Source organism: Coccidioides posadasii, chromosome 2 (genome assembly GCF_018416015.2).
Source record: "Coccidioides posadasii str. Silveira chromosome 2, complete sequence".
NCBI lineage: Eukaryota > Fungi > Ascomycota > Eurotiomycetes > Onygenales > Onygenaceae > Coccidioides > Coccidioides posadasii.
The window spans coordinates 7,250,963-7,271,289 of record NC_089408.1 but is presented as its reverse complement, the minus strand read 5'-3'; the positions used below and the strand labels follow the sequence as shown (position 1 = coordinate 7,271,289).

Genomic DNA, 20,327 nt, shown 5'->3' with positions numbered 1-20,327 from the left:
GAAACCCGCACCAACGCTTAAAGCATTATCTGCAAACGCTTTATGGGGTATAAAACGTATTTTCAGTAAATTTGCGTAAAAGCGCCAAACCCCGACAAAGACTTTCGTAACTTCGTTAGATATGAGAGTATTCAGCTGAGTGCAAAGAGAAAAAGATAAAGAGAAAGAAAAAGGAGCAAATGAAACGAATAGAATCTGCGATGGTAGTGTGCAACTCGTCCAACGAAAAAAGAGACGCAAAAAAAACGAAAAGCAGATTTAGCACAAATGATATCGTGAGCCAGTGAATGTCAAGGGAGAGAATTAAGCAAACAAAATCATAACGTAAGCGTTTTTAATCTAGCTTTTAACTCCGCAACTTCCTCTATGTCAGCAGACTCGATTTCTCCGTCGTTCTTTAGGGACAGAGACATGTATTTGTTATCTCCACCTTGGGCACCAACAGTGACCCATACAAACTTTCCTCCCGCCGGAGCAACCCAAGATTTCTCTTGAGGGCCCAACCAGAACATGTCAGACGAGTTGCATGACATATCAAGATTTCCCGCGGATAGGGATGTTGGGTATGTCGAAGTCATAGACAACGTTCGGGACATTGACGTTTGAGAAGATGAGATGGACGATGAGGATGCAGATCTGGATAATATCCTCCCTCCCAATCGGCCGTTGGTAATCCAACTCTCTAGGACCTCGATGATGAAGTCCATTTTTTGACGGAACGAATTGGCTTCCAGTATCTCCTGAAACTTATATTTTCCAGAAGCAGAGGCTATCTCTCGCTCGTCATATAGCGAAGAGAAATAATTGTTAGCAGTATCTGTTATTACCGCTCGAGTATCGAAGCCACTTGGATGCATCTTTCCCTTCGCCTTCAAATATCGTGCAGCAGATGGTGCAAGGTGAAAGAAATCTATTTGGCAGCATGTAGAAGAATCGGAAGAATTGCCGGTGCGTCGAACAGGCAGAGATAGTACAAGTTTAGTGTGATCGGGGAAATTGAACTAAAGACGAAATCAGAAAACCGAAAGAGCCTTTTTTTTGGGCTTTGAGAAAGTATTATGAGCTTACCTGGAAAGCGCCGTCCCCAAAACCCCATATTCCAACGTTGCCTAAGCGTTGATAAAATCTCACGTACTGTCCAGTCGAAGCGTCTTCACCTGGTTTGGTGTCCGTCGGAGACTGGTCGTCCACGTCTTTTCCCAATGATCCTATCATATACTTTCCAAACTGATCAACCAACTTGACTCGTTTCACTTTCTCCGTATCCAACGTGCGAATTTTAATTGTTAATTCGCAGGGTGAATGCTTGTTGGTGTCGAAGCCCTTAGCGTCAACGAGGACTCTCTTTACACCTCCTCCTTGACGTCCGCGAGGATCAACATCAATGTTTTCATAGAATTCAACTGGTCTCCCACCTCTAGGCACGAGCTGGTCAACCTCCGAATATTTAACTTGCCCATCAGGACTCTCCTTGGCGCGAGTCCTTAGTCGTATATGCCTTTCTCCATCTCTAACCACAACGCAGCTTGCTGGACTTCCGTTATCAGATTTGAACACGCAGCCAACGCTTCCATCATCCAATACGTATCCAATGCCGTATCGATTTGTGTAGTCGACCCATTTCATCACGTACGAATGCGGCTTTGTGGGTACGAACTTCTGCTGACGGCGTCGTGTTCTTGTGAGAGTAGCTGTTGAGTACGAGCGAGAACGACAGAGGTCAGAAAAATAAGCCTTCAAGTCTCCCATAACTTCGCGAATACTTGTCCCAGGCATTATTTCGGCATCCTCGTCAGGTCGAATAAGAGGTCGTAGGCCAAACGCTGATCTCGACCTGCTACCACCACTGGATGATGTGGATCTTGTCGCATCATGCCCTTTGCTCCGCGATCTCCGTTCGGGCAAGCTTCCCCCGCTTGGGTGGGATAGCTTGGGCTGTGGCTTCCGGGGTGCGATATCAGTCGCATCCTGTGATTCTTCTCTCACGCTCTGAATGCGTAAGGATTCGCTCAATCCTTGGCTTGATCCAACACCCTGAGGAAAAGAAATGCTAGGTTTTGGATCGCGCCGTGCTTTTTCTTCAGCGAGGGCCGCTAGATGCTGTCTCGATTGGGCTCTTGTCCTTCCAATCATCAAGCCGCTTGGGGTCGATGCGGATTTAGACAATGTTTCCGAAGATCTAGTTCTCTCTCGAAGGGAGCCGTGGTATCCAGGTGCTTTGCATCGGATAGGCCGCTCACTAAGCAAATTTTGGACGACTGTTGTGGGGGCGGGTGCCGCCTCAAGTGGTAATTCGTGCTTTAGTCTATGATGTCCAGTTTGAGTATGCTGTAGGGGGTTTTCTCTTGTCGGCTGACGGGGCGGCAAGGCTTGCTGTCGTAGTTGTGCTGCGTGGCTTCTAGGCTGCGATTCCTTCCGCCTCAATTGCGCTGCCAATGCCATCTGAGTACGTGCCAAGGTAGCAGCTTCCACCTTCGACGATGGCTTTCGAGCTTGATCTTCCTCTTCGACTGGAGAAAAACGGGATTCGATCTCAGGGCGCAATTCTTGCACGCTCCAGTCCTCGTCTTCTGGAATGTAACAGTAGACTTGATCCAGCGGCAAGGGGATTATTGGCTGCATTCCCAATTCTTCTTCTGCCGCGCACTCGGCAAATGCTGATTTAGAGCAGCGCTTACCGACGGGTCGCCGTATCTCGCCAGTCGGCTTTCTGCCAACACCACACTCCGTGTAAAAGAAATTCTTACAAATAGTAAATCTGTCTTCCGGGTCTTTGATATGAGGTATTCTCGAAAGATATCTAGATTCATACTCGAGGCTGTACCCAATTTCGCACCTATCTCCGCGAGGATCTTGAGCCTTGATCCAATTTGGCTTCGAGTAGCGGCACTCCGAATCAAGTTCACCAGGTATACACCCTGGATACATAGTAAAGAATTCATGATCCACGATCTGATCAGGTTCTGGGCGCTCGTCTTCGTCCAAACTCAGGCATAAGCTAACAAGGCCTTTTGCTTCTGCCGGAATATAATTCAGGCACTCTGAGTCCTTTGGCCAAGCGTACGTAAGATTTCGAACTTTTTTATAGATTTCTTCTTGCGTTTTCGATTGAAAGGGAGGGAAGCCAGTGAGCATGGCAAAGCTGTCCGGAATCAGAAAGATAATCAGTGAGAACAAAGCAGAATATGAAACTTACAATATAACTCCCAAGGACCAAATATCTACTTTTTGGGTATGTCCTCCCTTGTTTTTGTCCAATACCTCCGGAGCGATATAGTTCGGCGTCCCGCACAGTGTTTTCCGCCTCTTTTCGTCCTTTTCACTCAGGATAATTGCGGCCAAGCCAAAATCTCCGACTTTGATATTCATATTGCGGTCCAGAAACAAATTTCCCATTTTCAAGTCTCGATGGGCAACATTTCGTTTATGTAAATATTTGACCGCACCGCATAGTTGAATCATAAATCTGCGAACCTCGGGAAGACTTAGGCATCTCCGTTTTTTCACCATTTCCATGACAGAACCATTAGGGCACATCTCAAGGATAACGTAAGTATTAGTCTCAAATGCAAATGCACGGTAAAATGTTACGATATTCGGATGTCGCATTTTCGAATGTATTTGAAGCTCGGTGCGAAACTGTCCATACAACTTTTAATTAGTCCGGTCGTTCTGGCGTTCAACGGATACTCTTGGTCAATACCTTTTCCGCCATCTTGCGCTGTGGCATTTCCGATTTGACCACCTTCATTGCAAAAAGACGGCCATTCCGACTCAGTTTGCCCTCATAGCACACAGCAAACCCTCCTCTGCCCAAAAAATTTCCGGTAATGTACTTTTCTCCGGCATGCCCAGGCTCGTAAACAAATCCGGGAGGAGGCGGCGCATGGTTTTTTGAAGGAGCGGACTTTGAGGCTGCTAGGTCTTTTGCGGATTGCTTCTTCGCAACGTCCGCCTTGGGTTTCGGGAGGATATTCGTGGAGCGAGGGGACAGGGCCGCCATTATTGTAGATGAGTCACCCGCAACTAGACCATAGATTGCACTAGGATACACAGGATGTCGAGTAGTAAAGGGGGAAAACAGCAGGGAGGACCGGGGACCTCCGATGATTATGACGATTAGTTGCGACGGTCACAAGCACATAACATTTCTTCCGGTATCGTGTTAATTGAAGATGTTGGGAGAAGCTAGAGATTTAGTCAAATACTCACAACTCTAAATTCAAAAGTAAAATAGATGATGTAGTATCTGAAGCGCAAACTTAAGGAATTTGATGCTGATGTCCGATGTCTTTTCCGTCGCAGAAAAGAAGTGAAAGCCTCGAGGCGATCAATTTCTGAAAGCGGAAGTTTGTAAACATTGGCCCGGCAACGAGATTTGAGTTCGTCCGTGCCAAGCATTTTAGCTCCCGCCGATTATGTCATCAGCAACTAACAAGCGCAACGGCGCGCCCAAGTTCGAGTCAACCGTCAGCCTAGACCAGCCGCTGTGTCTTTGGCCGCCGTAACGCAGAGGAGAGCAGGTTCGATATTGCTATGGATAGATAGCTTGTGGTTTTTACATTATCTTTAGGCCTGTCGAGAGAATGCCCTTGGATCAGCCATGGCCAGCATAACGCTCAAAATTTCTTCGCTCATTATTCGGACGCTTTCGAAGCCGATTGCTGTAAGTGACGGCGAAAAACTCGGAGACATACATCGAATACATAGAGCTGACGACCGTTATTGAAGAATCAAATTAAAGCACAAGCACGCGAACATGAGCGCTTCCGCCGTATATGCATATCTTTTGCTCAGATGCTCCACCGAGCGGATATGCGACTTCGACTAGGCCTACTACACACCAACGCTCAGATACAACGGCAAGCTACTCGTGGAGTGGCGGAAGCGCATGCTAAGAAACGGAAACATCAGGTTGCAACCGTGAAGACCGAAGCCCAGGTGCAAGCAGATGAAGCGGCTGCGGCAAGAGAGCAAGAAAAGAACGCTGAGCCTCCAAAACCACCTCCAACGCCACGGATACGACCCCTTTCTGATGCAAAGGCGATTGATACCGGAGCAAATTTTATAAGTGAGGCCTTTCTTTTCATGGTTGCTGGTGGTTTGATAGTGTTCGAGTCTTGGAGGTCCCGAAGAAAGGAGACGTCGAGAAGGGAGGATGTGGCAGAACGCCTCGCCGAGCTAGAAGAATCGGAAAGGACCGCCAGGTTGGGCCTTATTGCCTTGGAAAAAGAGGTATTGAAGCTACGGGCTCAGGTTGAGAAAAAGACTCACAAAGATTTGCGGCCGGTCCTGCCGGAAGCCATCCGTAAACTCGACGAAGAAGAAGAGCCTGATGAGCCCCCAAGTCTGTTCGGGAGGTTTAAAGCCAACTTTTGGTGGCTTCAGAAGGCTGCTTGGAGAAAGAATTCATCAGAGTCTGATCCCACCATCTCAACTTCTCCGGGAGCTTCGTCAACATCTCAACCCAAGTCAAGTACATCTTGAAAAGAGCCAGGGAAAGGGAAAAAAAAAAAAAAAGAAAATACATCTTGGCCCGATCTACTGGTAAAATCAAGTCGACAAATATACAGTGCCTGGTGCTTGCTGTGTTGCGGAGTGCCTCCTCATCGCGAATGCTTGTTATTTTCCCGGTATTAACCCTTCGCTTTCCATAATTTCTTTTGAAGGATACCCATCTCACTCTTAGATATCGTGACTCGAATGTACCATAGATTCCAACACAATATTCCCGTGTACAAAATATACCTAGTACATAATCTCTCACTTTCCCGTAATGGAAGTTGGTTCCCAGTGGACGTTCTGTCATCCGAAGCACGAGGCTCGTCGTCTATCATTCGAAGTCATGAAATCAGCTTTCTCTTCGGCGAATTTCTTGAACTGCCTCTTGAATTATCCCTGACCGTGAAGCATGTTTTGCGCGTCTTTGAGAAAACGTCCGCTGTGGCGTATTGTTGGCCCTGTCCTCGCCTCCACAGGGTCACCGAAATTGAGAGGTCCCTTGCCCCCATCTTGTCGTCAGTTTATTGTGGCTCACCATCCCGTAGAAACGAAACTAGGCACACACGATTTCCAACTGCCATTGAATGTTCGTGGAACTGGAAGCCAGAGAATCCTCCATGTCTTGCTCCTTACGCCAGCATCTGTCAGGGATGCAGTGAAAGACGATACAGTCACCCGTCTAGAACGGTTTATTGCATTGGCTATCGAGAGCGACCTTGTCATAGCTCTTTTGCTCTCGGAGGAAAAGGCCACTGGATCCAAGAGCCAAAAAGCGGACATGATGCCCCTTCTTCTGCTACAAAAGCTGTATGTCCAACACTAAACTTGTTCTCCAATCGGTCCCAGAAAAAGAAGATAGAGAATCTCACATCCAAACTGGTAGCATGCTTGAGCATTTACCAATAAGCCTTCCGGTTATCCCCATCCAGCATCCAGAGTTGCTCGTACCGGCTTTACAATCACATCTCAAGGAAACCTCTCGCGAGATCCAGCAGACATTCTCATGTGCTCCGGCAGATCTAGTCCCATACTGCACAGCCACAGATCCTTACCGCCCTTTAGATCAACACACAGTTAATATTCTCAGTGATCTATTTCCGACAGTGCGAGATCTGTGTTTGGGAGTGAGAACGGACACAGGACGACGGCTTTTGAGGGAGTATTTTGATCCACAGGCAGTACAAGGTATTCTGTCATTCTGGGCAGGGTCTTCAAATGACATTTGAGCCAGAACCCACGGATGTGAGCTTGTCCCTCCATATTACACCTGCTACAAAGTACATAAGTATTATACAGGATCAACTTGGGCAATATCATACGTTGATCGCAGCTTGCCACGACCTTTATCACAAATCAGGATGCTCGGATAATTCTCGGCCCGGTGCAGAGTAGATGGGGCGCTGTGGCGCAGAATGCCAAGACTGGCTGCCACCTGGCTGCATCATCGTGGTTACGTAATCCGCCGCGCCGCGAAAGGTGTCCAAGGGACAGAGGGGAAGAGTTGGGTCATCGCAGATAATCGCATCCCAACCTGATCCGTATACTTATATTCGCTCTTTGATACTATTCCCAGCGTTTTTAGATTGGCTGTTTCGGCCGTACCGCTTTTGACTATAGATTTTGGAGCAATCAGTGTCAAGTTATTGAGGAAACCGTTCCGGTGAGCACTTCGCGCACGGCACCCAATGAGCCATGGTGAGCCCGACCTCCCCGCTTGGATTTCACTAATTTACGTGGAGAAACGCATGATCTTTGGTACTGATATGATTTACCATAGGGTCAATCAAAACGCCCTTTCAAAAACAAGGAAGAGAAAAAGAGTAGAGGCTTTGGGCGATCGAGACATGATGACGCGGGCGCTGGCGGCAGGCCTCAAGTTAAAAAGGCCGTGTTCGAGAGCACGAAGAAAAAGGAAATCGGTGTCTCAGATCTAACACTGCTCAGTAAAGTCTCCAATGAGGCTATCAATGAGAACTTGAAGAAGCGCTTTGAGCACGGCGAGATTTATGTATTTCATGCCCCCCCCAGCCCCTGACTGGTATATTGCTTCCTTACTAACATTAGCCGACACCAGACATACATTGGACATGTGCTGGTCTCTGTCAATCCGTTCCGGGACTGTAAGTACTTCAGACCGATTTAAGATTTCCTCGACCTGATATGTGGCAGTGGGTATCTATACCGATAAGGTCCTCGAATCGTACCGGGGGAAGAACCGGCTCGAAGTTCCTCCACACGTCTTTGCAGTGGCCGAAGCCGGATATTATAATATGAAAGCATATAAAGAAAACCAATGCGTCATTATTTCTGGGGAATCAGGAGCTGGGAAAACGGAAGCCGCAAAGCGTCTTATGCAGTATATCGCAAACGTGTCCGGCGGCACAGATTCTTCGATTCAACAGACAAAGGACATGGTTCTTGCCACAAATCCACTCCTCGAATCCTTTGGAAACGCGAAGACTCTGCGAAATAATAATTCCTCAAGATTCGGAAAATACCTGGAGCTGCAGTTCAACTCGGTCGGAGAACCGGTCGGCGCGACCATTACAAACTATCTTCTCGAGAAGTCTAGAGTTGTGGGCCAGATAAAGAATGAACGAAATTTCCACATATTCTATCAGTTTACTAAAGCTGCCCCGCAATCCTACAGAGGTAATACATCCTATGTTTCCTGGCAACATGGAATCTAACATGGTATAGATGCTTTCGGTATCCAGCAGCCCCAGTCGTATGTATATACCAGCCGCTCACAATGCTTCGACGTTTCCGGGATGAATGATGCCGCAGACTTCAATGACACAATAGAGGCAATGAGAATTATTGGTCTTCGTCAAGCTGAGCAAGATAATATCTTTCGCGTCCTATCCGCTATATTGTGGTTAGGAAATATGCAATTCCAAGAAGATGATCATTCTAATGCTTCCATAAATGATCAATCCATTATCGATTTTGTTGCGTATCTGTTAGAAGTGGATGCTGAGGGAGTGCAGAAAGCGCTAACCCAAAGAATTGTCGAGACAGCGCGAGGTGGGCGAAGAGGCTCGATATATGAGGTTCCCCTAAACACAGTACAGGCTACTGCAGTACGGGATGCTCTAGCAAAGGCCCTTTACTTCAATTTATTCGACTGGATCGTCCAGCGAGTCAATGCATCGTTGACCGCAAAAGGCACCGTGACAAACACGATCGGTATTTTAGATATTTACGGGTTCGAAATCTTTGAACGAAATTCATTCGAACAACTCTGCATTAACTATGTCAACGAAAAGCTACAACAGATTTTTATTCAGTTAACCTTGAAAACTGAGCAGGAGGAATATGCTCGAGAGCAGATCAAGTGGACGCCAATCAAATACTTCGACAACAAAGTTGTTTGCCAGTTGATCGAAGACAAGAGACCGCCTGGTGTCTTTGCAGCGCTGAATGATGCCTGTGCGACCGCCCATGCCGATTCAGGGGCGGCTGACCAGACCTTCGTTGGAAGACTAAACTTTTTGTCTCAAAATCCTAACTTTGAGTCCCGGCAGGGTCAATTTATCGTCAAACATTATGCCGGAGATGTTGCCTATGCTGTGGAGGGAATGACAGATAAAAATAAAGACCAGCTCCTCAAAGATCTTCTGAATCTCGTTAATTCTAGCACCAATAGCTTTTTGCATACACTTTTCCCGAACCGAGTGAATCAAGATGATAAACGTCGGCCTCCGACCGCAGGAGACAAGATTAAGGCATCTGCTAACGATCTCGTCACAACGTTGGCGAAAGCGCAACCCTCTTATATTCGAACAATCAAACCAAACGATAACAAGTCCCCGTCTGAGTACAACGTTGCAAACGTGATCCATCAAATTAAATATCTCGGTTTACAAGAGAATGTTCGAATTCGAAGAGCAGGGTTTGCTTATCGTCAAACGTTCGAAAAGTTTGTTGAGCGGTTCTATCTTCTTTCTCCGAAGACATCGTATGCGGGGGAGTATACTTGGACAGGCGATGCCGAATCCGGTGCCCGCCAGATCTTAAAGGATACCAGCATTCCTCCAGAAGAATATCAAATGGGTGTTACGAAAGCGTTTATCAAGACTCCCGAAACACTTTTCGCACTGGAGCATATGCGAGATCGATATTGGCATAACATGGCTACAAGAATTCAACGGGCTTGGCGTAACTATCTGAGATACCGGACCGAGTGCGCCATCCGCATTCAACGATTCTGGAGAAGAGTTACCGGGGGGCTTGAATTCATCAAACTGCGTGATCAGGGTCATAAAATTCTAGGTGGTAGGAAGGAGCGCCGAAGATATAGTCTAGTTGGCTCGAGGAGGTTCCTAGGCGATTATCTCGGAATTAGTAACGCCGGTGATATGGGGGACATCATTAAGAGCTCGATCAATATTAGCAGTAAGTTGTTCATCCCACATAATGCGCACGACTTTGTCTAATGGGCTAGGTGGGGAAAATGTCTTATATTCGTGTCGATGCGAACTCTTGGTGACTAAATTTGGTCGCTCAAGCAAACCTTCACCTCGTCTATTAATACTGGTAAGTCTTATCACAGTCTTTGATGGCTCATGGCTAATATCATATGCCCAGACTTCCCGCAATGTGTACGTTGTTGTGCAAAAGTTTGTGAATAATCAACTTAGCATATTGGCGGAGCGCATGATTCCAATCGGCGCCATCAAGTTCGTCAGCACCTCAAATCTGAAGGATGACTGGTTCTCCATTGGGGTTGGGGCTCAACAGGAACCTGATCCTCTCATCAGCTGCGTCTTCAAGACGGAATTCTTTACCTACCTCACAAATGCACTCCGAGGCCAGCTTAGTTTGCGAATTGGAGAAACGTGAGTGTGCAAGGTTGCTTCTTCTGTCGCCGTATGCTAACAAGTTTATAGCATCGAGTATAACAAGAAACCAGGCAAGCTGGCTGTCGTAAAGGCAGTTAAGGATCCTGCAGTACCTCGTGATGATGTCTACAAGAGTGGCACGATTCGTACTGGTCCGGGAGAACCGGCGAATTCGGTTTCCAAACCTACGCCGAGACCAAAACAGGTCCCTGGTAAACCAATAACCAAGGGCAAATTGTTGCGACCTGGTGGCCCAGGAGGTGGGCCGTCCAAGCTTGCACCACGGCCCAAACCAGTTGCTCAAAATCTCCCTGAAAATCCGCGGGCAGCGAAGCAGCCTGCTGGTGAGAAGTTTAAACCGGTAGCACAATCCGTTACTGCAGTCGCTGCAGCACATGCTCGAACTAACTCAGGCTCCCAAAATCGACCTCCCCCTCCGCCCCCACCGACCCAGCCTCCCACCCCGAAGAAAGATACTGCCAAAGCCCTCTATGACTTTGACAGCGGCAGATCGAATGAATTACCGCTTCGAAAAGGTGAAATTGTGCAGGTGGTTACGAAAGAGAGCAACGGTATAATCTTATCCAACGTTCTTCCGCTTTGCAACTCCGCAACACAGCTAACTATTTCATAGGTTGGTGGTTGTGTATGAATCTAGAGACATCAGCCCAGGGATGGGCTCCCGAGGCCTATCTTGAGCCAATAGTAGCTAAAACTCCATCACTTCCTCCGCCACCACCTAGTCTTCCACCACAGTCAAAGTCTGCCGTATCGAATACATTACCCAATGGACCATCACGCGTCAACGGTGCAGCTGCGAAGGCCAAACCGGCTCCTCCGACTCCTCCATTTAAACGTCCAGATATAAATCGCAAAGCAGCCCCTGCCGCAGCCCCTCGAGACAGCGCAGTAAGCATGAATTCGCATGAGTCGCCGGCTGGTAGTGGTCGCGCCACTCCAAGCAGTCTAAGCAATGCGAGCATTGCGGGTGGTCTTGCAGAAGCCCTGAGGGCCAGGCAAAGCGCTATGCAAGGAAAAGAGCAAGATGATGATGATTGGTAGCTGGTCTTCGATATCAACGTTCCGGAGAGGGCTTCTATTTGGGATTTTGATTCACATATTGCGGTTTCCTGGAGGGTCATGCTGGCCGGTGCATATTTTCATTGAGTTATTCGGCTTTTTTCCTTCCTATCATTTACCTTTCTTGTAGCTTTTCAAAGATTTCAATTTCGACTCTGTGTGTGGTTTTGCTGAACATTTTAGAGTTATCTTGTATATTCCCTCTTCCCCTTTCCGCGTGCGGATTTGAGGCCTTTTAGTTTCTCTTGCTGTCTGCGCACCACCGGTTTACCTCCACGCCCTAGACGGAGCTGGTCCGCGGAACTGTTAGACAGCTCTGTTCTCTCTCCAACTCCTCCAAAAAAAAAAGAGAAGAAACTTGCTTCCAAACAACTCCCCAGATTTACATACAGTTAGAATATGTTTACTCAGAACTGTCAATAGAAGCTACTGATCTTTATTTTCAACCAAACTTGTACTTTGAGAATGACAGGCCCCCGATCCATTGGGCCAACTCATACCCACAGCCCTGCTGTGTCTCTTATCGTATCGAGCTGGGAAATGCAGCATCCTGAACTGTCGTAGTGTTGACCTCATTGGATTCGCGTTCGGATGAACTTTGACGCCGAGCTGGCTTAGCTCCGTACGCTATACCCAATGCGGTAGGCACTGCGAGTGGTATTCAGCCGAGCCCGATCGGTTCCTGATCCGCCTCGACGTCATGAAGCGCTGGGCATGCTCCAGGCCAGCGGAAGATCTTTCAAAACGCCAGGGCCCCGTGTTTGAGGAGGACCCAAAATCATGGCAGGGTCCTCCAGATGCAAGCAGCAAGCGCCCTACGCTGCTGCTAACGGAAACGTGGATTAACAAATGGCAGGGCTCAACTCCACTTTCATGCTAACTACGTCCGAAGCAAAAGCATGGCGCCCATGTCCGTCAATCACCTTTGGAGAAATCTAGCTGCCTATACCAGCTTTTGCAAAACATCGCTTACTTCTCTAGCACAAAATGAGTTCATCAATCCCTACCAGCCATGATTCAGAAAAGGATGCAAACAATTAGTCCGATCCGGGATTCCCGGATAAATGTTGCTGAGATGAATCACGCTTGGAAAAGATTCAAAATGAAGATCCAGATGGAGATGTTGAACCTCGTATATATGGGAATATTCCCCCATTCCTTGATTGTTCTTTGGCCAACTTGATCTTATTTGATCAGACGATATACCCTCTTCCGCTCTCTATCAGGCTCTCTCTCTAAAGCTTTTCGCATACTTTTTGGACTCCCCAAGCCAGGGATCCTGATTCGCTAGATATTCGTGTCTGTTTGGTATTGCGTTGAGGACACTGGTGAAACGGCCCTGGTTCACGACAACTGTAGAACACAGCAGTTCAGCCAGTTTTTGGAAGAAAGATGATGGTGGAAGAACACTGGTCAACGTCGCCAAAAACCCCTCTCGAGCGACCAGCAAATGGCGAGAAAGGATCCGAAGAGGAATATGCAGGGCACAACGGCATACTAAGATCGGCCCAGGCGTCATCAACAGGCTCGCTCAAAGCAGATGACGGGGCAGAGAATTTCAAACTGTCAACTCGCTCATGGCTCGTCTTCATGACTCTCGCTACTCTCACCTTAATGGTAGCTCTTGATGGTACCTCGATATCTGTTGCTTTGCCGGTGAGTCTTTTCTGGCAAATTACCCGTCTAAAGTTGGCTGGCTCGCCGACACTAAATCTATCTTCTCAGATCATCGCCTCCAAGCTCCATGGAACGGCAATTGAAGCGTTCTGGAGTGGAACATCGTTTCTTCTCTGCTCAACCGGTATGAACCCCCCGAACTGACCCCATTTTCGGCGTCGATTGGCAACCCAAGACCGCATGGCTGACCAATGATGGGATTTTCCTAGTGTTCCAACCCACGTTTGCATCATTATCCAATATTTTCGGCCGCAAACCCTTAATTCTCACGGCAATTGCGTTTTTCTTGGCCGGGTCCCTTGTTGCCGGCCTGGCGCAAAATTTTACCCACATGCTGGTTGGACGGTCAATTCAAGGAGTTGGAGGCGGCGGCTTGATTGCCCTGTCTGAAATCATTGTGACTGATCTGGTTCCCTTGAGACTTCGAGGCCAGTACTTTGGTATTCTTAGCGCCATGTGGAGTGTAGGATCTGTTACTGGACCGATCTTGGGCGGAGGATTTTCTCAAGATGTCTCCTGGGTAAGCTTTTCCCGCAGAAGTTGGCTAGTCACTCCACATCACTGACCGTGTTCTAGAGATGGATCTTCTATATTAACTTCCCTTTCATTGGATTCGGTATCGTTTTTGTCATCCTTTTCCTAAAACTCAACTTCCTTCCCTCGTCACTGATGTCTAAACTCCGGCGAATCGATTACGTTGGTTCAATCATCTTCATTGGAAGCGCAACATCTTTTCTGATCCCAGTCACTTGGGGGGGAGTGATGTATCCCTGGGACTCCTGGAGAACGCTTGTGCCACTGATTGTTGGTGCAGTCGGCCTGATTGCGTTCTTCGTCTATGAGACTTATTTCGCGGCTGAGCCCATGATCCCCATCACCATCTTCGCCACTCGCACGGCTATCCTAACATATATCGAAACCGTGCTGCACGGGCTTGTCCTTTGGTGTGCACTCTACTACATGCCTCTTTACTATGAAACAGTCAAGGAGTACTCCCCAATCATCGCAGGCGTCAGCTTATTCCCCCTATCCTTCACCGTGGCTCCCTCCGCCGCTATCGTTGGCATAGTCGTTACCAAAACAGGCCACTACCGTTGGGCCATTTGGATCGGATTCTTCTTCGCCACTCTCGGTACGGGCCTGTTCTGCGTTCTCGACGTGCACACCAGCATAGCAGGATGGATCTTCCTGACACTCCCCGCCGGCCTGGGTCTAGGTATGCTCTTCCCTTCCCTTGCCTTCGCGATCCAAGCCTCCGCTCTGAGCGGGCACATGTCTATCGCCGTCGCGATGTTCAGCTTCTTCCGCGCCTTCGGACAGGCCATCGGCGTGGCCATTGGAGGTGTCATATTCCAGAATCAAATGCATGAAAATCTGCTTCGATATCCCGACCTCGCGCCGCTAGCGGGTGCGTACAGCAAAGACGCGGCCGGGCTGGTGCAGATCGTCCGCGCGATGCCTGCGGGGATGGAGAAGGATAATTTGAAAGAAGCGTACACGGATAGTTTGCGGATCGTGTACGCGGTGTGCACGGCGCTGATCGGGGTTGCGGGGGTGTTGAGCTTGTTCACGGAGTCGTATGATCTGAACAAGGGGATTGATTCGGAGCAGACGATACGCGAGAAGAAAAGCAGGGATGCTGAGGTCGCCTCGGAGAAATAGGCTTCCCTCTTCTTCTCCTACTTCTCGCTCAAATCTGGTGGTGTTGTTCGGAGGGGGCAGCAATTGGCGTTTCTATGAGGATTCTCCCTGTACATTTCCCGATTTCACGAAGTTCTCCACTCGGAATACTGGTGTTTTTGAATGGCGTTTTTAAGGACTCGGGGCTAAGGTCGTCACGTATTTCCTTCCTCTGCCTTGAAACTTCTTTTTCATTTTTTTCATTTTTTCATTTTTTTTATTTTTATTTTGCATCTGTCTATAGACGCCTTCGCATGAAAGAGGATAGACATAGACATAGGTTAATAAAAATTAATCAACATCTCCTTTCACCATTAAGTCTCGCACATTTACATTACATATACCCAAAATGCGAGGGAAAACAAAAACAAAAAAAAAAAAAAAAAAAAAAAAAGGAAAACCGAAAAACAGGTCATGCCCAAATCATTCTTATTAGTAATTACTAGTTATTCTGTCTTTTCTTTTCTAACTTTTTTCCGTTTTTTATATTTGCAAGTATAATCCGAATATAGGTCAAGACGGAAAATAAAAGAAAGCGGGGAGGAGGATATCAACAAGAAATAATCCCAGAGAACAAAAGGGAAAAGAAACCCTCTCCCAAGCCAAACACACACCCAAAACACCCGCCGTCCAAAAAAAAACGAAAAGAAAAGAAAAGAAGAGAACTATGTATGAACGGCAACGCAACAGAGTCAAGGGAGTTTGTCAAGCCCATAATCCAAAGGCATTAAGAAAAAAAAAAAAAAATTCACACAACCCAAGACCAGGGCGGAGGGAGTGTTGTTAATGCCCAGGTAGCGTTGGAATGATGGTATTCTTCAAGATGCGTATTTCTGCCCAGTTAAAATAAAAAAAGAAAGAAGAAAAAAAAAAGAAGGAGGGGGATATATAAGCGAGAGGATATTTGCATGTCGCTAATCAGTCATTAAGATGGGGTGAAAATTTATGCACAATGAATGCTGAATGGGGAGACGATAAAAGGGGAGCACGAGGCTGCAGAAGCGGTATGATATATGATGGGCAATGAGAGCTTTAATTGCAGGGAAATCAATCATTGGAGGGAATGAATTTGGTGCCGACATGCAATGCGATGAAAACTTGCCAAATATGGGCCAAATCGCGAGAAATATTTGGAAAAAACAAAAAGACAAAAAAAGGAACTAAGACTTTCTCTCTCCCTTCTCTAGTAAGTCGGTCAGCGGCGAAAATCTTGGACAATCAAGGACAGAAAATTCATGTTTCTCATGTCGAGGCGGTTCTGCGAGTGGAGGCGTCAATGAAAACAAAAAAATCAACCCGTCTCAATGCATGTCTCGAACAATTAGCGTAACGGATGGGATAATGCTGTGCGACCGTGACGAATATACGCGGCTCCCAATAGCAACAAGTCGTTTCGGACAAGGTGATGGTCCTGGCGGCGGAAAAAGATAAAATAAAATAAAAAAGAAAGAAATGAGGAGGTTGGGAACTAGAAGAGACCGAACTTCTTGCCTTTCCCCTTATCGTCTGTAGAACTTGGATCAGAATCACACGCTCACAAGGCACAGTGGGAAGGGCAAAAATAAAAAGAAACTTACTCTGTGTAGCAGGGTCAGGTTTTCCAATCTTCCCGTGCGTCCGCCGCGCCGCCGACTTGGGATCAGCGCCTGACGCAGCAGCTCTAATTGCTGCGATGCGGTGTTTGGCGCGCTCATCGCCATGGTCAGCTGCGCGAACGTACCACACATTGGCCTCGAGAGGGTCACGCCGACACCCAATGCCCATCTCCGTGAAGTAGCCCACCGCATACTCCGCTTTCGCAAGCCCTGCAGGTTTTTGCCAAAATCAGCATATGGCTATATGCGTACTACTTTGTGGGATGTATTTCGGGGAAACCATAAAAAAAAAAAAAAAAAGGGGAAAGGAAAAGGAAAAGGAAAAGGAAAGGAGACTTACCGCATTCAGCCGCCTTTTTCGCCCACTCGTACGCCTCATATTCGTCCTTCTCCAGCATGGGCTCCGCGCCCACCATGAACCAGGCGCAGAGAGCCATCATCGCCATCGGGTGTCCCAACTGGGCAGCACCCGTGTAGAAATGCACACTGAGGGCCGGATCTCGCGGACAGCTCAATTTCCCATGCTCATACGCATCTCCAAGTCGGTAATTCGACTCCGCATGTCCGAGTTCCGCAGATTTCGTAAGCAGCTGCGCCGCATAGGATTCGTCCTGGAAGACATCGTCTCCATAACCAGTTTCGTGGAGGAGACCCAGCTCGTACGGGCCGGCATTGTATTGGAAATCCGCCGATTCGGTGGCTCGCTTCAGCCAGGTTATGCCTTCACGATAGCGCTTGCTAAGACCCATATCGCCAGTCAGACACGCTTTTCCCAATCGTAACATTGCCCCGGGATGGTTTTTGGATGCTGCCTGTCGGTAGAACTGGACTGCTTTTGCGCCGTCTTTCCTGCTTCCCCAGCCAAACTCATAGCAGAGGGCGGCACGGTACCCAGCTTCCGCGTGACCATGTTTGCTGGCAGCGACGAATAGCGGGAAAGCTTTGTCATAATCCGGTTTTCCCTTGTTAAAAAGACCCGAGGCATACCCATCACCGAGATAATACTGCGCGTACGGATAACTACGATCAGCCAGACGCTGTAAGATCGCCTTGGCTTCTCGAAGCAATTCCGCCTTCGAGATATCGGACCCGATTTCTTGCTGTTTGGAGGCGGCGGGGGAATCCGGCCGAGAAGTCTCTTGTGCGGCATGGATCATAAACACCGCAAACTCATATTGCGCCCCTGAGTCATTAGTTTTCTTGACGTTCGCCAGGTACATCTCAAATGTCTGCTTATGGCTTAGCAGAGAAGCGCTGTTCCCCACGGACGCCCGCAGATGCGCATTGCTGAGAGTCGCAGGAGCCGGAGGGGGTTGTGGATACGGTACGTTCATCAAGTCCACGAAGGACAGGGGTCTGGTGTCTGGAGAAGCAGCCGAGTGAGAGGATACCGCGCGCGCATGACCGTAAGGAGAGAGCTGGAGGGAACGTGTGCGGCCCCTACCATCCGAATATGCTGACGGTGGGCGTGGAACCACCAACCCTCCCGGTGCAAGGTGATTTGATTGCCCTCCGGTAGAGGAGGAGTCGGAAGCCGAAACGACTGTGCTCTTTGATCCGCGATGCCCGACACGGTCGAGCAGATGCTCCTGGAAAGGCTGATGGTGATACTGCAGGGGCTGGTAGATCTCGGGCTCGTGGTTTCCTTGGGTGCTTTCTTGTTCCTCGGGAAAGCTTTCGAGGCTGTTTCTACTCGATGAACTTCTCGTCTCGACCTGGCGCCCTTGCCCATTCAAATGTGAGAATTGCTGCGGCATCCCGGCATGATTGAGCGAATCGCCTCGCGGGGGAATACCCGATGTGTCGTCCACGGGCCCGTGCTGATCTTGCGAGTACTGAACAGGGGGAGGACTTTGGTACAAGGAGCTGCGGCGAGGGGGATATTCTTGATAACTATAGTCATTCCCGGATTCCTGGGACAACCTTAGATTCCTCACATCCTCGACGAGAGCAGATGAAGCTTCTGGTATTATAGAAGGATCGTCGATCCTCACGGGCGACACTGGCGAATGGTGCATGACGGCACTTTCGTGGGCCTCCAGTTCGGAAAGACCGACAGGTTTTCTTTTCGGTATTTCACGAAGCGAGAGTCTCGAGACATGTTTGCTCGAGTTCTTTGGAGACATCAGGGGCGGAGGTGGAGGTGGATTCTGATCAGGGGAAGGAAACGGAGCCGAGGACCTGAGGTACGCTGGCTCAGGGGGGGAGAGGGGAGGCTGTAGCTCCGCTGTCCGACTCATGATGGGAAAATATCTGCGGGAATTGCTTGCGAATCTACCAATTCAACACAATTCCTTTTTTGGAACAGAATCAGATGGAGCATTAAAAGGACAAGAAGGGTACGTATATCCTATAGAGCACCCAAGAGAAAAGTTCTCACACCCAGGTGAAACTCTTACTGTGCTTTTCCTTTTTCCTTTCTTTTTTCCTTTTCTTGTCCCAGCAACAACTGAACGGATGATTCCTGACTGTGTCTTCGAGGCTTACACGCCGGTCATCTGGATGCTGTCAAGCCGCAGATGGTGGAGGGGTTCAGGTCCGGGGACACTGTGGCCTTCGACGGAGGGGCTATGAAAGAGGGAGGGTTGGGAAGAACACTGCAATGTTGGTCGAATGGAGTCTGTGATCTTCGGTTTGTTTAAAAAACTACCCTCGCAACGTCATCGGAGAACACAGGTACACATGGGGAGCTGCCGTGGGAGATCTCTGTGCGACCTTGGAATACCCAACTACGGCACACTGCCTGTAGGGCCCTTTTTTTCCTTTTTTTTTTTTTTTTCTTTCTTTCTTTTTTTTTCAGGGAGAAAAGGGGGGAGAAGAGACTGTACGGATGGGTTGGTCTTTGTGGAATTTCAACCCCCGAGGAGAATGGTAGTATAGCCAGAGTAATTGGGAATCTTTTTCCTTTTTCTTTTACCTGTCTCTTCTTTTTTTTTTTTTTTTTTTTTTTTTTTTTTTCCTTTTTCTTTTACCTTTCTCTTCCTTTTTTTTTTTCCTTGTTTTCTTTAGGAGCCTGGCCTCGGTAAACCTACAACTGGATTTTTATTCCTCTGAGCAGGGCTGGATTAGGCTCGAGGGTGTGTGGACGAACGTACGAACGTGACGCCGCCGGGGGGGGAGAGGCGAAAGGACGACACGAACACGGAGTAACGACAAATGTGACGCAAGGGGGTAACGACAGTTTGCGGCGGGAAGACGACGAGAGGTACCTCTCTCCTAAACTCAGCCACAGGAGAACAAGAGGTTAATGAGTGAGAGAAGTCAATAGACCGGGACAGGAGGACACATGGAGAGTTTCGAATGGCCGCATGGAAAAGAAAGAAAAGGAAAAAGAAAAAGAAAAAAAGAAAAAAGAAAAAAAGAAAAAGGAAAAGAAAAGAATGAATGCGTGGAATTTCGAGCCGGGTTTCCTGGAGGTGGAGTTGGAGGAGGGAGGGCGAAGAAGATCCAAGAGACCGGAAAACGTGGGACGCGAGCGGGCAGTTGGCAGTTTGGAGAGGAGTTGGTTAAGTTTCAACGACCTCGTCAAAAACGATCTAACGGGGCTAACGGACCTGTCTCAACACAGACACCCAGGCCTCCAGCACAGCAGGGGGGGAAGAAGAGATAGAGCGAGAGAGGGAGAAATAAATATAAATAAAATAAAAAGATAAAATATAAATGGCGCGGGTTGCTGGGATTGCGGAGATGTGTTTAATTAAATAGCCGAACTTCTTACCTGTATGTCTGGAGAGAATAACGTTTCTGGCACAGAGTCGAAAGGGAAAAGAAAACGGCTCTGCAGGAGACAGACGATCTCCCTTTTCTTTTTTTTTTTTTTTTTGATTTTTTTGATTTTTTGATTTTGATGCTTTTTTGCTTCTCTTCCTCCCTTCTTTTATTTTTGTTTTTGAATTCGATTTAATTTCATTTATTTTTTATTTTTTTTTTTCCGCCTCCGCTGCGGCTC

At 48.0% G+C, this 20,327-nt stretch overlaps 7 protein-coding genes across 7 annotated transcripts; 5 read left to right on the top strand and 2 right to left on the bottom strand.

Moving 5' to 3' along the window:
- Positions 1 to 317: 317 nt before the first annotated feature.
- Positions 318 to 4,003, bottom strand: CDC5 (Cell cycle serine/threonine-protein kinase cdc5/MSD2; the record flags this gene model as incomplete). The annotated part of the gene is made up of 4 exons (XM_003070540.2): positions 318 to 1,001; positions 1,069 to 3,142; positions 3,197 to 3,639; positions 3,704 to 4,003. The coding sequence occupies 4 exons, from the start codon at positions 4,001 to 4,003 to the stop codon at positions 318 to 320; spliced, it is 3,501 nt and encodes a 1,166-aa protein (XP_003070586.2).
- A 478-nt stretch (positions 4,004 to 4,481) lies between these two features.
- Positions 4,482 to 5,736, top strand: D8B26_004788 (uncharacterized protein). The gene is made up of 2 exons (XM_003070539.2): positions 4,482 to 4,666; positions 4,732 to 5,736. Exons 1-2 carry the CDS (start codon positions 4,604 to 4,606, stop codon positions 5,485 to 5,487), a joined length of 819 nt encoding a protein of 272 aa, XP_003070585.1. The 5' UTR covers positions 4,482 to 4,603; the 3' UTR covers positions 5,488 to 5,736.
- A 53-nt stretch (positions 5,737 to 5,789) lies between these two features.
- On the top strand, positions 5,790 to 6,767 carry D8B26_004787 (uncharacterized protein). Its single transcript, XM_066124596.1, has 3 exons — positions 5,790 to 5,996; positions 6,048 to 6,309; positions 6,386 to 6,767. Exons 1-3 carry the CDS (start codon positions 5,912 to 5,914, stop codon positions 6,726 to 6,728), a joined length of 690 nt encoding a protein of 229 aa, XP_065980677.1. The 5' UTR covers positions 5,790 to 5,911; the 3' UTR covers positions 6,729 to 6,767.
- Positions 6,768 to 7,036: 269 nt separating this feature from the next.
- MYO1 (class II myosin) lies at positions 7,037 to 11,860 on the top strand. The gene is made up of 9 exons (XM_003070538.2): positions 7,037 to 7,197; positions 7,280 to 7,510; positions 7,577 to 7,622; positions 7,672 to 8,154; positions 8,203 to 9,900; positions 9,950 to 10,041; positions 10,093 to 10,343; positions 10,395 to 10,918; positions 10,981 to 11,860. The coding sequence occupies exons 1-9, from the start codon at positions 7,195 to 7,197 to the stop codon at positions 11,406 to 11,408; spliced, it is 3,756 nt and encodes a 1,251-aa protein (XP_003070584.2). The 5' UTR covers positions 7,037 to 7,194; the 3' UTR covers positions 11,409 to 11,860.
- A 680-nt stretch (positions 11,861 to 12,540) lies between these two features.
- D8B26_004785 (uncharacterized protein) lies at positions 12,541 to 14,953 on the top strand. Its single transcript, XM_003070537.2, has 4 exons — positions 12,541 to 13,082; positions 13,152 to 13,227; positions 13,313 to 13,623; positions 13,680 to 14,953. The coding sequence occupies exons 1-4, from the start codon at positions 12,819 to 12,821 to the stop codon at positions 14,763 to 14,765; spliced, it is 1,737 nt and encodes a 578-aa protein (XP_003070583.1). The 5' UTR covers positions 12,541 to 12,818; the 3' UTR covers positions 14,766 to 14,953.
- Positions 14,954 to 15,259: 306 nt separating this feature from the next.
- Positions 15,260 to 18,618, bottom strand: D8B26_004784 (uncharacterized protein; the record flags this gene model as incomplete). The annotated part of the gene is made up of 3 exons (XM_003070536.2): positions 15,260 to 16,289; positions 16,361 to 16,588; positions 16,719 to 18,618. 3 exons carry the CDS (start codon positions 18,616 to 18,618, stop codon positions 16,252 to 16,254), a joined length of 2,166 nt encoding a protein of 721 aa, XP_003070582.2. The 3' UTR covers positions 15,260 to 16,251.
- Positions 18,619 to 19,373: 755 nt separating this feature from the next.
- D8B26_004783 (uncharacterized protein) lies at positions 19,374 to 20,250 on the top strand. The gene is made up of 2 exons (XM_066124595.1): positions 19,374 to 19,583; positions 19,640 to 20,250. Exon 2 carries the CDS (start codon positions 19,687 to 19,689, stop codon positions 20,029 to 20,031), a length of 345 nt encoding a protein of 114 aa, XP_065980676.1. The 5' UTR covers positions 19,374 to 19,583; positions 19,640 to 19,686; the 3' UTR covers positions 20,032 to 20,250.
- Positions 20,251 to 20,327: the final 77 nt, after the last annotated feature.